Raw genomic sequence first — 17,203 nt, 5'->3', positions numbered from 1 at the left:
TGTTATAGGTCATACACTTACCAGATGTGGCAATTGTGAGAACTTGTATGACACAGAGACATATTATAAATAATGTCCTGTGCATTCCATGCAATCTAGCAGTTGATGTAATGTAAATCCTTCTGGTTTACATACCAGTAGTTATGTGGACCAGGTGGGGTGTTGATAGTAAATGATGTTGGTGTAGACAGTGGCCACAGGACATCAGGAAAATGGCTTATTTCACACAATGCCTGTCCTGTTCTGTCCTATGAGGTCCATGGGAATCATATATGTTCCTACACATGCTGCAGCATGACATCTGGGACTGGTGCACTATTCGTGAGTCAGATATCGCATACCTCTCAACTGCCCAGAGTTTTGCAGAATGTCCAGATGTTTGACTCACATTTGTGGTTTGTTTCTCATAAAATTTGTAGTTTTCTGGCAGATCATTGAAGACTGATATCACTAAATAATGTCATACATTTAAAAGTTTTGTTACAAAACAAAAATGTAGTCAGGGACGTTGGAACCTAGTTTGACAATTCTCTTGTCAGAAAATGGATGTTAATGTAAAACCTGGTAATCTAGTAATTTTCTAAGTTTATATGCATGATACTTAAAATGTGCCCTCTATTTGGTGGTGGTGGTGGGGGGGGGGGATCTGTCCCCTATTATTTTTGGCTTTGTCCAGATTTCTTGGGCTAGGAGATTGAGAGGTATGGATGGCTGTGAAACACCAACCATGTCTCCTGATGGATGCTAAAATGTCACAGTAGCAAAGATGGTCAGTGTTACACATGCCACAGTATACACAGGGACAGGTATTCCACACAGTCTCAGAAATGTAATGTGAGGATGGCACATGCCTACAAGTTCAGTTATGGTGTCTCTGTCCACACAATACCATTCAACTACCTTTTTTGTGAAGGTAATGGTACAATTGTAGACAGACTTGTATGTGACCCACAGAACAGTGACACACCATTACGGACACTGCCAAGAACTGCCTACCCCCACTAAATGCTGTTCTGCTAATATAGAGGGGACCCCTAGCAGCATAGTGTGGTTGGTATCTGTTTTCACAAGCAGAAATGACAGTATATAAAAATGTCGTGCTATTTTCATACGTCTCTGAATTTGCAGCCATCGGTGCTTTCCTTCATTTGCAGCGGCACTCACTTCTACAATGTATTCTATTTACATTGGGGTTATCACCTGTCCCTCTTTGCGAGGGGCAGTCTCTCTTCGGGCAGTTGTGTCCTGCTGAAAAAACGAAAACATGTCAAATGTCCTGAGATTTTAGGGCAATAAATATATCCTACGTTTTCTTTAATAGTTACATAATTCAGTTATTTTGTATTTGAACCACCTAAATACTGTAAGAAATAGTGTAAACAAATTAAATACTAAATGAATAAGCTTTTATTTTGGCAAAGAAGTGACGTTCTCTATGCATTGGCCATGTGTATGTTTTGTACTACAAAATTTCACATTTCTACAAAAAGTGTCCCACTTTGGACATCTGAAAAGGCGGCAACCCAATGCCTTGTACAGTTATTTGCACATGATGCTGAGTGGCCACACCATTTTCCTAAGTAGTGCACTTGTGCTGTTTCTGTATTCGAGTCTCCCTCATCCGCTCATCGGTGCTGACAGCACTATTTGGCGTAACGCACTGCGCTAATTGTTTCCGAGTTCTGCAGTACAATTTATATCGTTATTTATTGTCTGTAGGAAAGAAAAACAGCATGTCTAAGTAAAAATCAGAATACCACTTGAAATCAACAAGAAAAGCATATTAAACATCATTCGTTCCCTAGATAACGTTGGTTTAAACGCGATATAAAAACAACAGGCGGTTTGTACATCTCTTTGGAAACTATTTTCAACAGCTATGATTTAGGCATAATGTCTTGGTTTTACCCTCAGATTTCCTGCTGCTCCTATTAGATTTACGTTTTTTTATTGGCACTTATATCCTTGGGTAACTAAGCATATATATGAACAAATAGATGGATACTTTATCTCTAATTGTAACGTGACAAATAAAGTCGTGCGCCCCTTTTTGACCATCTATTTCCCAGGCCAGCGCTGTGACTTTAACCTATCAGATACTCCAGGTTTCCTCGTGCTTTTTTCGTTCCACCTTTCGTCATCGGTATTTAAGGTAACGGCGAGAACTTGCACTCACAGGTGTGTCTGATTGTTTGTAGTTCAGCTTGGATCAGAGGGGTGTTCAAAGATGCTTGTTATCTCTACAGTCCTGCGTAGCTCTGCGACCAAAAGTGTAAGTAATGTGGTGTTAGCGGGATGTAGTGAATGTTGGGGCTTTTATCTCACATTACTGTAGTCGCTTAGATGTCCCTTTTAGGTATTAAAAGTGTATCCCCCCCCCCCCAACACATGCCCATCTAAGAAAATTGTCTCTAACAGTGGAAGTTCAGAACAAGTTTTAAATCTAATTAGTTTATATAATTATTCGGGCGGGGAAGCTGACTATAGTAGCCAAAGTGGGGTGGAGCAGCAATGCAAAGCCAAGTTGAGTAGCTTTTTAGCGCATTTTGAAGTTAACTGGTATTGTGTACATCAACCTCCTTTTCGCAAGAAGTCTGGACAAATCCAAAGATTATGGGAGGAATATCAAGGCCCAACAGTGAAGGTTGTCTTTAAACTTGTAATTGTTAGATTAACGTGTTTTGCTGCAGTAGTATTTACTTTCTGAGGGTTAAATGAAGCAAAGATCTGGACAACGAGGTAGGACTTGTACATCTATAGCTAGGTAATGGTAGCTGTGTGCTTGGTATCTTGTGATAACTTGAGGTGGGGAAAGTGCAGAGCTGAAGCCAGGTTAAGGAGCTATTAGAGCTCTTTTATCTCACTGGCTTGCTTCATGTATTTTGTTTTATAAATCTCTTTAACTCCTAGTTTGAAGTTGGTGTATATTTGTGGGCAGATAAGAAATGGTACCCCAATAATTGCTATGGGTTGTGATGTCGCAGCCATGCAGACTGGCTTCCCCTGCTCTTTTGTGTTTAGTTTTTATACACAGGAGTTTTTCCCCCTAATCAGGCTTTTATACACTTTTAATCTTCCTGGGGGGGGGGGGGGGTTCTAGAAGATCATTGAGATAGCTTTACTAAATGATCAGTTCTTGAGTTTCAGAGTTCGTGTAGTAGAATGCATGTTCATGTAAAACTTGTTTTGACACTATTAAAGTAGGTAATATTTATAATCTAAGTGGTTGAGCAGTGTACGTAACTGTATACATCTTACCTGCCCCTGATTTTGACTCAAGTTTTAGCTCTGTCCCTTATATCTCCTGCAACTGGCAACTTTTAGGAGAAAATGTGGTGAATTAGACATTATTTAAACTGTATATTCTCTCCCTTCTATACATTTCTCCAAAGCCCCCCCACCCCTTGCACATGTGGGGTTGGAGTGTTAGTGAACAATTGTATATAGAGCCATTGTTTGCACTACTGGGTTGATAACTCTGCCCCACTTGAGGTCTGTCTCACTAGGCTAGTAGTCTCTCCGTGGGAGAGATGTGAGGTGGCACTTGTACTACAAGAAACTTTGGCCAGGTCATCTGGGAATTGCCCCTTACCTTTTCAGTAGGTTCTGTGAGATCTCTTGCATCTATCAACACAGGCAGATAGGGTTTTGGCTTGGCACTTTGTCCAAAGGATGATGCACTGAATGCAGCACCAACGGTCATTTTTCTTGGTATGGGAAAAGATCCTACTGCACCAAAGGTGTGTCCTACCTGTTGTGCTACTGACTTTCTATGTTTATGCCTGTGCCTAACCATAGCTGGCCTTAGCCATAGGCCAACTAGGCAGCTGCCAGGGGTGCTTTTCCAGTATTTGGTGTAGGTAGACCAGAATGGGGGCATCAGGTGGTGTGGGGGGGGCACTGTGGATCCTTTTTGCCTAGGGCACCAGTTGCCCTAAGGCTGCTCCTGTGCATAACTAAGTGCCCAATCCACCTTCTGCATGTTTTAGGAATGTGGAAGGAAGCCAGAGTACCTGTGGACTTTCAAAGAAGGCTCCCCAGCTGAGAATTCAGCTGAGAATTTAACCAAGCAACCTCTTGTGAGGAGGCAAAGGTACTATCTGAATCTCTCAGATTAATAGTACTAATATTTTATTTCATAATTTATTGATGGTTGTGTTCCTAAAACTTCCTAAAGCATCATCTTGGTGTAACCATGTGTCGTTATGTTACACTTTTTCATCAATAAGTCAAAAGCTTTTGATTAGCTTGCATATTTACTGAGGTAGTGCACTGATCACTACTGACCAAATTCAGGCTTAGCCTTGGCTAACTACTTTAAGTGGCTATTGGCTGTCCCTGAATAACTTTCTCAAGTGACTCCCTGACTCTGGCTCAGAGGCTCTGGCAGTTGACTGAGTGGCAAGTAGATGGACATGCCTTTCGTGGGTGGGAGGATTTGGTTATGTTTAGAGGTGTGCTTTGAAAAGGGAAGTTGCCGTCCCATGCACTTAAATGTGGGAGGGTGTGTAGGGCATGTAATAAACCCCCTTAGGACTGAGGTGGAGATGGCAGAGGCCCAGAATGTGGAAATCAGTGACTGGCCCCAACAACACTGGAGTAGTTTGAGGGGGTCATGAGATGAGCTGGTAGACAATGAAGCACTGGTGACTAGGTTGGCTGTTCAGTGTCTATCAAAAATTTGTTCTGTACCTCAACTGTTTTGAGGGATGAAAATGTAGTGGGGTGTAAATGACAAGGAGGCTAGTGGGCTTCACATCCTGTAACTTTTCAGTTTAAAGTACTAGTGGCCCTGACTCTGGAGGGAAGAGGCAGAGATCTGGGTTTACTTTTCATTATATATGGGTTTGAGGTTTTTAACGCCTTTCTATAATAGAAACTGACCACCCACCTCAAGAGTTACAAAAGTAACTTGCTATACTGTACCAAATCTTTCCTTCCTGGAGTAAGAGAAAGTGGTAGTCTGTCTTTCTGCAAGAAGTGCTGAAATATTTCAATCCTACGGAGTGTTCCATGCCAATGAACTAGTGTAGCTCTAAACAGTTATGTTTGTAAGTTTTAGTAATTGTAGGAGGGGCCCCTATATTTGGAATTGGATGCAAGTGAAGCTAAGGGGTACAAATAGGCTATCACAAAATTCTGAAGTGATTTATGCTTAGTTCCTGCTAGCTAGACTGATAGTGCTTATTTCTACTTGCATGATGTAGAAAGAGGGTGCTTGTTTCCCCCAAAAGGGTTTGCTTGGATGGTGTAAAAAGTGAGCCAGACAGATGGTCTTTGTCCTAAAGTCTTTGCAGCTTATCTTTAGTACATCCACCGCTTAAAGTTTCTCTAATGATTGAGAGGGCTGGAATTCCTGCCAAAGGTGGCTGGTGGTGGTGTACCTGCTAAAATTGCCATGCATATTTACTTATAAAGGATGATTGGAAAGCTAGGGATAACTCTAAGCTCCACTGTAGGGAAATGGATACTGAAGGAATTGTAAGGCTATATAGGCAACTTCCTGGTAACATTAAATATAACTTGTGTTGTAGGTGGCAATCTTAATTTCTTCAAGAATGAATTGCTAACCAGTGCAAGTAATTTTTCTGAAGTTTTATAAGACTTGGATTTATACTTTAAGGGGTACTTTCTCATATGACAAAAAGGATGTGCCTTGAGTTCATGGCTGTTGGTGAATGTCTGGAGGATAAAGACCATGTGTAAGGTTAAGTTTGGGAGCTACAGGCTTCCTCTTGTTTAGAACAATGATTTTTATGGTGGGAAGCCATAATTTTCAGTATGTAGCAGTTTCTTTCAGACTTTTTATGCAGGTCTGAACCTATATGCTAAAGATTTTACACTTGGTGTTTGCCCTCTCCCTGAACTGCTTGGTTTTCTGTACATTTTTACACTTTTTCATTTCTGATATCCCAGCCAGTTCTCAATTGGTTAAAATCATTCATAGTGCCAGCCAACTTTGATTGCTGTGTGCTTCACTACAGCATTTTTCTTCTGTATAAAGAAGCCGCATTTCAGCTTCATAATCTTCAATAAAATCTCAAGCACCTTAACTTTGTATTGATTGCATCTGTCAATGTACTGTGAAAGTTCTCAGACTTCAGCTGGAAGAGTTTGCTTAATAAATGCAAAGGCCTTCAGATTGACATTAGTTGTCAAATGTAACTGACAGGAACAGTTGCTTATAACTTATCCCAATCTCCACAAAATTGGATGGGATTTGTCTGGCTAAATGTTAGTGCAGTTGTCTCGGCAAATGGGAGCCATTGCAGTGGTTATCCCTATATCATATGGAGCCGACCATGTATGCAGCAAGTGTAATGGTCACACTGGAGTCACTAAAATAGTTACCTGAATTGTCATGCACATTATGGAACTTGGTCAAGACGTAAATTCCTGTCCAGCCTACCACTGCAGCTGCTTTGAAGGTGGTAATCTACAACCCTCTTCAGATGAATCGTAAGGGCATGCAGTGTTTAGTCCTGGATTTGTAAATGGTAAATTCCAACTGAGAGAGCCAGTGTAAATGTTGTAGCTGACTTCAGGAAGTGATTTTAGGTAAGATTGGTCACTGAAATTATCTTCACAATGGAATGGTGTACACATATTGTTGCTGAACTATTGTCTGGGAGAATGACACACTGCACTTTCACACACTGGAATTGTGTTGTGATGAAGCATGATCATGCCATATTGCATAACTAAGCGGATGGTTCAACGCAACAAATATGAACATGGACAATCTCAATCCAAGCTCAATCTTGTAAGAGCGAGTCTTGCATTTTTTGGGCAGTCAATTGGTCATAATTTGACTGCCAAAATCTGGATGTTTCAGCTGCCTAAAGCAACCTTGCAAATTATCCGTCAACATAAATGTGGGCCTCCCTGAACTAAAAGGCAGGCTGCTGAATGCACCCCTCAGGTGATGTGCTAGTACAATAACTTGGATTTTGAGGTATTTAGCAAGATAGCTGTGACGGTATCTGGTGCCATCATTGCACCTAGAGAAAATGCAAAGACAGTATATATTGTCCCTGGTTTTGAATGGTGATGAAAGGTTAATATGGTGTCAGCAAGAAATTTCCACTCTAAAATCTCACTTTCTTTGAGTACTAAAATTACTAAACTTAAACAAATTGCCTCTGAATATATCCTTGTGATGGCTTGTGACTGGGCTTCAGCCACCTGTACACTGGTTTATAGCCATATTGCTAATAGCTAGGTACTTGCAATATTACTTCTGGACTAACACTCTGATCAGTAGCTCTTTTGATGGGTGCAAATCTGGTAGTTAAACCAGGCTTAAAGCTTGCATGTGGCTCCTAAAAGTTTGAACTGCCAAGTGACTAGCTGTAGTGGGAAGGATGATCTTTACTCAAGCCCCAAAATGTAGTTAACTAATGGGGGCCCAGTATCGAACACTGCCATATTGTTGCCTAGAACCATCATTGCTGCTGAAGCTAAGATGTGTTCTGTGGTCTGCTTTTGTCAAGGGGTTCAATGAATCTGGCTGTTGCATCTTTCAAGATGTACACTGCCAGGATCAGTCTGAGATTAAGTCTTTTGCATCTGCTGTCTGTGGTGCATAAAGGGTGTACATTTAACTGCCCTTTTTAAAAACTCCTTTATGATGGAATTGTACAAAGCATATCACAGCTTCTTGCCCTCACGGGAACATACTTCAGATGAATCCTAAGGTATGCCTTGCTCCTACTTGGGACACTTAGCTGTTCTCTGACTCTTACTTCTATAAGATTTTCCACCTAATGATGCAAATAACTTGTTATGGAGTTATTGCAAATTGAAAGTCAATGCAATGGTCATCCCTGTATCCATTGACACCACAGCAGTTTTTTGAACAATTGGCTATTTTGTTCCAGTGGTATTTTACACTGGCAGCCTCTTCACCTGAAGGGATATAGTTTTTGCCAATATGACTGCCTTCTGGCAAGGCACTACATTTTTCTTGGGAGATGCCAGTGATCTAATGTGATAACTTGTAAGCTCTGAGCATACCTTCTCAAATGTTGCAGGGCATAGATCAGCTGCAGACTAACTTTTTTAGGTAAAATGGAGTACAGCAGTCCCTTTGTGTGGATTGTGCAAGACACCACTAGCTATGTAAAAGTAATGACTCCAACTTGGCTTTATCCTACATGTGTCATTTTGTAGTCACAATGGTGTAATGATTCAAACAGACATTTTTAAAATCTATCTATCATTTGGGCCATTTCAAAAGGGAGGGAGTGGGTATGCTTAACAGACTAAAGGTATCAAGATCTGTAGTTTAGAGAGGGTGAAAGAACAAGTACTGAAACATGCTGTTGCTACAAATTTCCAGGATTTGCTTTCTGTAGTTAAGGAATTTAACTTTCTTTCAGGCTGCCAGAGGCTTGGCTGTATCCCGTAACTATGCAGACTTTGCTTCAGAGGCGACTTTTGAAACTAAGGTATGTAACAAAACTGCATATTGAAAGTAGTTTTTTTTTCAGTGCCCTCTGAAGTCTTTATCTAGGAGAAACTGAACACTAAAGAACTGGCAAGCACTGGAACTGTTGACATGACTAGCTTTGTGCTGGCAGTAATTTCTGCAAAGTTTATCTGCCAGTAGCTGTAACTTTTTTTAAATAAAAAAAAAAAACTGCAGTATTAGAACTGCAGCTTGTAGTACATTGCCAGCAATTCTAGTTGCCTACTGAGGAATGATTCATTCCAGCTGGAGTGCAGCTGTCCACCTGCAACCAAGGGCCTGTCAAATTTGTTCCCTTAGATAAAATGCTATTCATGAAGTTGTAGTTTCAGTGTTGTAGCTCTGATTTATCTGCATTGGTACTGCAGATAGCCACATGGTGACACTCATGGCCACTAGTTCTACTTTGGCTTCCTGATAAATTTTGCTAGGAATGCTGATACTGTGGCATGCCCTATATTTGAATACTTCTGATGCTTCAGTTTTGTTAGCTTTTTGTCTTGTATTTCTTTGGGGAGACAGCCTAACTGCATCAATTGTCCTTTCTTTTTCAAAGAAATGTGATGGCTTCCTCCTTGAGACACTGCCTCCCACTACAGCTGTGCTAACACGTGAGCAGGGCCTGTCATACTACAAGACAATGCAGACAATTCGCAGAATGGAGCTGAAAGCTGACCAGCTGTACAAACAAAAGATCATCAGAGGTTTCTGCCACTTGTATGATGGTCAGGTAAGTGATATAAAGCATATTTCTTTACTAAAGTCATGGCCTCATGTCCAGGAGTCTCCAGTAGTTGCCAGCTTACTGACTGTCTCATGAAATAACTTAATTCTCTTAATGCTATTACAGGAAGCCTGCTGTGTTGGTATTGAAGCTGCTCTCAAACATGAAGACCACTTGATAACCTCTTACAGAGATCATGCCTTCACCTTCACTCGAGGGGTTCCTGTAAAACATGTCCTGGCTGAGCTTACAGGTTTGTGTGGTAAAGGTCTAATTTGGCTATACCCAGTGAACACTGTCCTTGTAGTGCTAACCAATTCTTGAGGCAGTTGACCACTACTGATTTCTTTTTGGAGGGGTTCAGGAAGAATGTCCTACAAAATGACTGTCATGCTCTTACTGGGGCCTTGACACCACGTAAGACTTCAAGCACCACTTAAGTCTGTAGTTGATATAAGCTGCCTCCAGCCTTGGGTTTAGGGAACTCTAATGCACATGGGTTTGTAGACCTGCTTGTTTTGTACATATTTCAAATGTTCTTAATTTTCTTTTCCTCAGGGAGAAGAAGCGGTTGTGCCAAGGGAAAAGGAGGATCCATGCACATGTATACTAGAAACTTCTATGGTGGGAATGGCATAGTGGGTGCTCAGGTAACTCTAATTGTATTAATATTGTAGATTTACTTCAATAAATGACTTGGAAGACTTTAGGTGTTTAGCTTGCTAGATAAAAGTAGATGTCTACTGTGGCCCCTAGGATATTCCAGACCCCTGGTACTATTCTAAGACTCCTTGAAACATGGTGTTGGGGAGGGGGGGTTGTATGAATTTTGGCTTTGAAATCCTGGGTGGGGAGGGGCATCTTAATGTCAACCTATATTTAACATGGAGATTACTACTCAAGTAAGTCCTTAAGAGTGCTGCATAAATACTAATTAGCATGTAATGGGTATTGAATATGAAGGCAGTTTGAGGGTTTTAATGGCTTGGCATTCCAGCTTTTGAGGTGAAGGTCCAGAGGAGTAACACTGTCCATTTTTCCCCTAGATACCTCTTGGCGCAGGTGTTGCGTGGGCTTGTAAATATAATGGCACAGGTGGTGTCTGTGTGGCAATGCATGGTGATGGTGCTGCCAATCAGGTAAGTTAGAATCAAGGCTTCTGATTAGCACCTTTTTTGATCTTGTCCAGAAAGACCACTCTTCAGTGGAAAATTGCTAAGTATCACTTAAGTGAGCTTTCACCCCTTTGCAAGACAAAGTATTAAGCTGTTTCCTACAAGCCAAGTCTGCACTAAGGATTCATGATGCAGTAGGCATGAAACGAAGCCACTTAGTTGCAGGCCTAAATCTATTTGAAGGTTTGAGTAAATGAGGGTGAGAAATTGAGCAAGTGTAAGGGCCACTAGTCTAAAGTAGTGGGTATAAGTCTTCCAAATGGGGGGTTCCTCAGACTTTGTGGCAAAGATGATCTGCCAGTGAATATTGACAAGGTTTGAGCTGTGGATCTGTCCCCAGGGGGCAGCCACTATACTGTGGATCCACAGCTAGGGTGGGGCTAAGATGGTGACTGTCCACTTACCCTGGGTGCAGGCTGTTTGCGGTGGCTTTTCTGCTCCTGAGGTTTTGGGGCACTAACTGCTTGCTTCATATTCTATAGATGAATGAATTAACTTGGAAGCTTTTGGTGCAGGAGGATGTAGTAACTCCCAGTATACATTGAACTGATGCGACCCTGAGTTTTGCCTTGACAGCAAAGGTGATGCCTAAATCTTTAATTTCAGCTTCCTGTCTTAAATGGTCACTCTGCATTTTTCTCTTTAGGGCCAGATTTTTGAGACCTATAACATGGCTGCCTTGTGGAAGCTGCCTTGTGTCTTCATTTGCGAGAACAACCGGTACGGAATGGGCACATCTGTTGAGAGAGCTGCAGCAAGTACAGATTATTACAAGAGAGGGGAATTTATCCCTGGCCTTAGAGTAAGTATCCAACTAATAGGGTAGTTTTTGGGATCTGAGCAATGGGTTTTGGGATCAGAGCAGTAGGTTTCTTAACACTTTCTCTTTTTCTTGCAGTTGGATGGTATGGATGTTCTCTGTGTGAGGGAGGCAACAAAGTTTGCTGCAGAATATTGCAGAGCAGGAAAGGTAAGTGGGCCTTGGTAGTCTTTAAAGCCCTTGTAGGGAGGAAACTAGTGACTTGTCACTGTCAACAAGGTGCCAACATGGGTACTTCCTGAAGTCTATGAGTTACTGTAACATCAAAATGTATGCAGCAGCTGTTTGAAAGTACATCTGCAGTAGGGTTTAGTTAGACAAGTGATTTGAAGGAAGCTACCCTAATGTTAAAACTTTGCTACAAGTGTTTATCGGAGCACCCTAAATTCAGCCCAATAAGTGGGTACTGTAACATTAAGCTACTCTAGCTTTTTTGTTCACTCTTCAAAACCTTATCAAAATTCTTACTAGTTTGTAGTTCTGGAGCTGTTCTGACCATGTTAAGGTGTAAATCTTTGCGCTTAAGTAGCCTAAAAGGCCATGTTATATAAAATATCAAGCCATTCTAGGTTGTGCAAGCAAGCCATTTGTGGTGACCAAAAGTCCTATAAAAGGGAATAGAGCTAACATTGGGGGTTTGATGCCTTGCAAAGCAGACTGTGAACTTGGTGTTTGCCAATTAGATCTGCTAAAAAATAGTATCCTGACAACTTGGCTGATCAGAGGGAGGAGTGCTGTGAAACAAAGTTAACCATGTTCTGGACCCTTCATTTTGTCTGATTAGAACTAGTTGCTACCACAAGCACTACACATTTGGTTTGAGCCCATCTTAAAGTTCAGTTCATTCTGGTGGTTTTTGGGTGTCATCCTGACTTAACCCCCCCCCCTGTTTTGAAGGAGATTGTAAACAAGGTCTTCATGCTAGTGGCTCTACCATTGCCTCTGAGGCACCTTAAACTTGCCATGTGGGTTCTGTCTCCTTGCTATCCATCCTATTTGGTATAGTTCCCCATGCTGGGGAACCAAACCTAAAGGCCCTGAACAGGTCAGTTTATACTGCTACAATCTACAGTCTCTATTGAAAAAGCTTGCAGGATTAAATGGGACAGGATCAACTCACTAAAACTGCTGTGGGCAAGTGATCATTACCTGTAGTCTGTTCTCTGCATTAGATTTTAGAGTACTCTTAGGTATCTTGTCATGTCCCTGGAGGTGGTATTTGGCTTCATTAGGTTGGGTATTTGGGGTATCTGGAGGGAGGTGGAATTTGGCATGCATTTGTTTGCAGTGATAACTAGCATTGGATAAATGGTCATTCTGTTTAGGTCCAGCTCCACCAAGATTATGGGTTCTTAGTTGACTAGGTCTGATCAGGGTAATATCCAGAGCACTAGAGAATTGAAGAGGGGTTTTGAATCTTAAAATTTCTCATTTATAGTGGGACTGAACTTTCCAGAACCCCTTTATAGTAGGGAGTGACAGCTAGCTCTGGGCAATGCTAAATGTATTTGGTGGTTGCAGTAGGCAGGGTGAGGCAAATTGCAGTCTTAAGACTTGTTCCACTGGGCTCAATTTCATCTTTTAAATTCAGTTGTGTTTTTGTAGGAGTCTTAAAAGGGATGCTTATGGCCAGACTTCACTGAAAGATGAGTGCAAGTGGCAGCCCTATTGTAAGAATAGTGCTGTCCCCTCAACTTTTTTGGGTACCCATATCAGAGGGGTAGTAGCCCAAAATAAGCTACCAATGGGAGATTTAATTGGAATGTTGAGCAAGTCTGGACAGCTGGCCACATACCACATTAGTCTTCCAACACAATATGACAAAAACCCAAATTTCCAAGATGGGCACATAGCTTTAGTGCTATTGGACCAGCTAACTTGACTTTGATTCTGTCTCAGAATCCAGTGGTTTCTTGGCTGTGTTGCTTGTGTATTGGAGTGGGGTATGTAGAACCTTACTGTGCATTCTGACTTCATGGCTGATCTAGTGTGAAGCTTTTGTCTTGCATGCACTTCACTGCACACTTTCCTTTCCAATTCTAGGGGCCTATCTTGCTGGAACTGCAGACGTATCGTTTCCACGGGCACAGTATGAGTGATCCTGGAGTCAGGTAACTTCAAGAATATCAGACTTAAGCTGGGCTGCTTGTAGAATGAATGTAGCTTAATGGCCATGCCTAGAAACTTTGATCTTGTAAACTGCAAAGGCAATCACTTGTTTCATTCCCTGTAGCTACCGTACAAGAGAAGAAATTCAAGAAGTAAAAAGCAAAAGTGATCCAATTACTCTACTGAAGGACAAAATGGTAAACAAAAACCTTTCCAGTGCAGAAGAACTTAAGGTAAGTAATCTGAACTTCTATACTAGCTTCTGAAACTTGAGTAATTGCAATGGTTCATTTGCTGCTGTATCCAGACTGGGGGGGGGGTGGCCATCTCTGGCAAAGAGCTGCTTGTGTAGCTCTTGGGTGGCCTAAACTACCAGATCTTGCATGGATCAAAGCCCCCATTTCCATATTCTCTCTAACCATTTTGCAGAAATGGTTACTTGTGTTGGCTGTGGCATGCAAGAGGCAACCTACCCATTTCCATGCTATTGGTAGGGAAGCTGGTTTTGAACTCTGAATAGGTACAAATCCTGGACATGGATTCTGTTGTGTTAAAACTCTAAACTGGGGGGACTCTTAAAGCATGCCCTGCTCTACAGTCAAGTTTGGATGCATTAATATAAAAGATCATTTGCAGTGTATGCCACCAGCCTACTAGCATTTGTGTAGATGTGCAGTTTCCAGAAAAGCTACTTGGAGAATGATGGTAGGCCTTCCTGGAACAGGATACGGACCATTTTAGTGGGTTTTAGTGGGTCCTAAGGAAAAACTATCTTGGGGTAAAATTAAAAATAACATTGAAATGATGGGGGTTGCTCCCTATGTTCAGTAGCTTAAGTGCAGGGTAGGATTTGCCTGACTAAAAGCTGCCCAAAGTCTTCAAGGGCTAATGTCTTTAAAAGCTAGCTAAAACAATTTGTTGGGACAATGTCACTCTGAGAAGATCTTTGAAAGGGGGGAGTTTTGCTGCTGTACTGCACCCTCCCCTTTTAAGATTAATCGGGTGGGCACTTTCCTTCAAAGTGACACTGGATGAAGGACATGACAAACAGTATTGTCTGCCACTTGGTGCAGAGAAATGCTACACATGACTGATCTGGCCTTACTTGGACATGACTGCTAGCCTTGCCCTTGGTTGGCTCAATAGTCCATGTGACAACTGTCAGCTGTGCTGTTCATCCAGTTATGGGGAGGCAGGTGCATATGGATCTATGATTCAGTTGTAGCAGTGTGAGGAAGACTGCTGTTTTTCCAACATGGATTTTTGGCAAGTGGGGAACTGTTGGCTCTAGCAGCAAATACTGTGTTCTGATTAAGAAATTAATTACTTTATTGTTTGTAGGAAATTGATGTTGCTGTGAAGAAATTAATTGAAGAGGCTGCACAATTTGCTACTACAGATGCTGAACCACCATTGGAAGATCTAGCCAATCACATCTACTACAAAGAACCACCCTTTGAAGTGCGTGGATGCCATCCTTGGATAAAGTACAAGTCTGTCTGTTAGAACCTGTGTACAGATGAATATTTGGCATGAACTCAAGTTATGATTGGATGTTCTTGGGAGCATGTGTAAATGTCTAGTGTTTGAGCAATAAATGCATTAAACTAACTTATGTCTTGTAGTGCTACCTTTGTCCTCCCCACACAACTTGTGCTGTAACTTTGGTTCTTGTTGACTTTTGTCAAGTAAGAACTGGCTAGAGGAAAATATGGTGATCCAAGGAATTTTGATTGCATGTTTAATTTCAGTGTGGTACCTTCTGGGAAGGTGCTAATGTTGGGTAATAGCACATTGGTGCCAGCTGAGTGGCTGGCACTTGAAGGCCCCTTGTGCCTTGAGATGACCTTGCCTAGGGGAGGTGGAGTCTGAGGTGCTTGCAGTTCCATGCTGTAGTAAAGCATGGTTTTGGCTTTCATCTAGGATATCTGCTAGGATATGATCTACCAGCCTTTGGAAAGTTGCTGGGGCATTCTTCATCCCAAAGGGCATCTTTGAACTCATACAAGCCAAAAGGAGTCAAAGGCTGACCTCTCTAGCAGAGTCAAGGGCACCTGCCAGTAACCCTTGGTAAGATCAATGGTTGTAAGATACTTAGCCCCACCAAGCTGCTCTAGGGCCTAATCTGTCCTAGGCATGGGGTAAGCATCTGGCTGAGTGACTAATTTCCTGCAGTCCACACAGAACCTGGTGCTGCCATCCTTCTTTGGCACCAGTGGGGAGGCCCACAGATTGTTGGACTCTTATCACCCCTAGTTCCAACATCTCCTGTACCTCCTCCCTCAGTCTGACTCTCGGGCACTCTTAACTGGCCTGCCTAACAGGCCTCTGGGATCCTGTATCCACCTGGTGCTGCCCCAGGTAGGTGCATCCTGGTTTCCCAGTGAACATGTCCCCAAATTCCTGCAACATGACCCGGATTTCCATCCTCTGGGTAGGAGATGGCTGCTGGGGCACTGCTACCTCTTCCACTGAGGTGTCAGCCAGAGCCTCACTGAGATCAGTCCCCAGATTTCCCTCTGACTTCTGCAATCCACTGCAAATGCTCAGCACAAGGGCCATTACCAGGATTCAACTCGTACCATTCTTTTCGGCCCCAGAACTCGGACCAAAATACTAAAGGCAGGGGAGTATCCATCTTCATCAAGGATACCCACATCTCCAGGTTAGTTGCACAGCATGAGGCAGTGGAAACCATCCATGTGCAACTAACAGTAGGTAAAACTGCTTTTCAGTTTGTAGCCTGCTACAGATCACCCATCCTGACTCAGGACCCCCCACTCTGCATTCCTGCAAACATTGGAAAATATGAAGGTCTCACCAAACATGATATTGGGGGACTTCAACTACCCAAACATTGACTGGGAAAACAAAGCCCCAACTCTTGCCCAATGGTTCCTTGAGTTTATAAACTCAAATGCCTTGCAACAACTGGTCACCCCTCCCACAGGAGGGGGCAACATATTGGACTTGGTAATCACCAACATGGGGGCTAAATGTTCCATACCAGAGGTAAACCCCTCATTGGTAAGATTAGACCATAAACTAATTACAATGGACGTCCACATCCCAACCCCACCCCCAGCAATGGAAGCCACTGAAATTTCTCAAAAGCAAACTAATTGCACTCTAACACCTACAGGAATGCATGGATCGTGCCAGGAATGCATGGATCGTGCCATCCTAAGTAAAACCAAGACTCACTCCTCCAAAAACAGGAGACCAGTCTGGTGGACCTCAGCCATAAATAAGCTATACAACAGGAGGAGGAAACTATTACATGGAAAAGGCAAAATCCCAAAAAGGATGACGTCCTTGATCAGTACTAGTAAGAAACTTCGATCCCTCAATCATCAAAGGCTAGCTTTGAAAGAAATTGCCAAAGACTAAAGATAATCACAAGGCATTCTTTAGCTATGTCAGGTATCTGGGTGGCAACTCTCTGATATGCTCTGAGCTGGTGCAAAATGGCACACTACACTGAACCCACTGACACCAACATCCTGGCAGACTGGTTCAATGCAAACTTTACCTGCCCTTCCCCCAAAAGAGCCAGTGTCTATGCCCCCCCCCAAAAAGAGCCAGCGTCCATCCCAGAAGTATGCAATCTCAGACACACAGGTGAAAGCAGCCCTCTCCAAAGGAAAAAAAAAAAACATCAATGGGACTGGATGGTATCCCAGGCTGTGTCTGAGTGAACCAAACCCTCACATAAATTCACTGTTCCAACTCTGCCTTTACCACAGGTTATGTACTCAAAGAATGGTGTACAGCAATAGTGATCCAGCTTCACGAAGGTGGTGCCACAACGGATCCTGGTAACTATCGCCCTAGAAGCCCTATAAGCCTGACAAGCCTGGTCTGCAAGGTTATGGAGCGCATAATCATGGATCTCATAAACAGAC

General features: G+C 42.4%; 1 protein-coding gene across 2 annotated transcripts; it reads left to right on the top strand.

Moving 5' to 3' along the window:
• The first annotated feature begins 2,167 nt into the window (after window positions 1-2,167).
• LOC122802580 (pyruvate dehydrogenase E1 component subunit alpha, mitochondrial-like) lies at window positions 2,168-14,909 on the top strand. Of its 2 annotated transcripts, XM_044072250.1 has the most exons (11): window positions 2,168-2,272; window positions 8,382-8,450; window positions 9,027-9,200; window positions 9,321-9,447; window positions 9,753-9,844; window positions 10,241-10,333; window positions 11,016-11,171; window positions 11,268-11,339; window positions 13,233-13,300; window positions 13,423-13,531; window positions 14,640-14,909. In XM_044072250.1, the coding sequence occupies exons 1-11, from the start codon at window positions 2,228-2,230 to the stop codon at window positions 14,802-14,804; spliced, it is 1,170 nt and encodes a 389-aa protein (XP_043928185.1). In that variant the 5' UTR covers window positions 2,168-2,227; the 3' UTR covers window positions 14,805-14,909. The 2 variants fall into 2 exon arrangements, with proteins under 2 accessions (XP_043928185.1, XP_043928186.1); XM_044072251.1 differs by lacking the exon at window positions 8,382-8,450.
• The last annotated feature ends 2,294 nt before the right edge of the window (window positions 14,910-17,203 follow it).

The sequence above is a fragment of the Protopterus annectens genome, chromosome 5.part0 (assembly GCF_019279795.1).
Source record: "Protopterus annectens isolate FY-2018-M chromosome 5.part0, PAN1.0, whole genome shotgun sequence".
NCBI lineage: Eukaryota > Metazoa > Chordata > Ceratodontiformes > Protopteridae > Protopterus > Protopterus annectens.
This window is presented reverse-complemented; position numbering and strand designations above follow the sequence as displayed.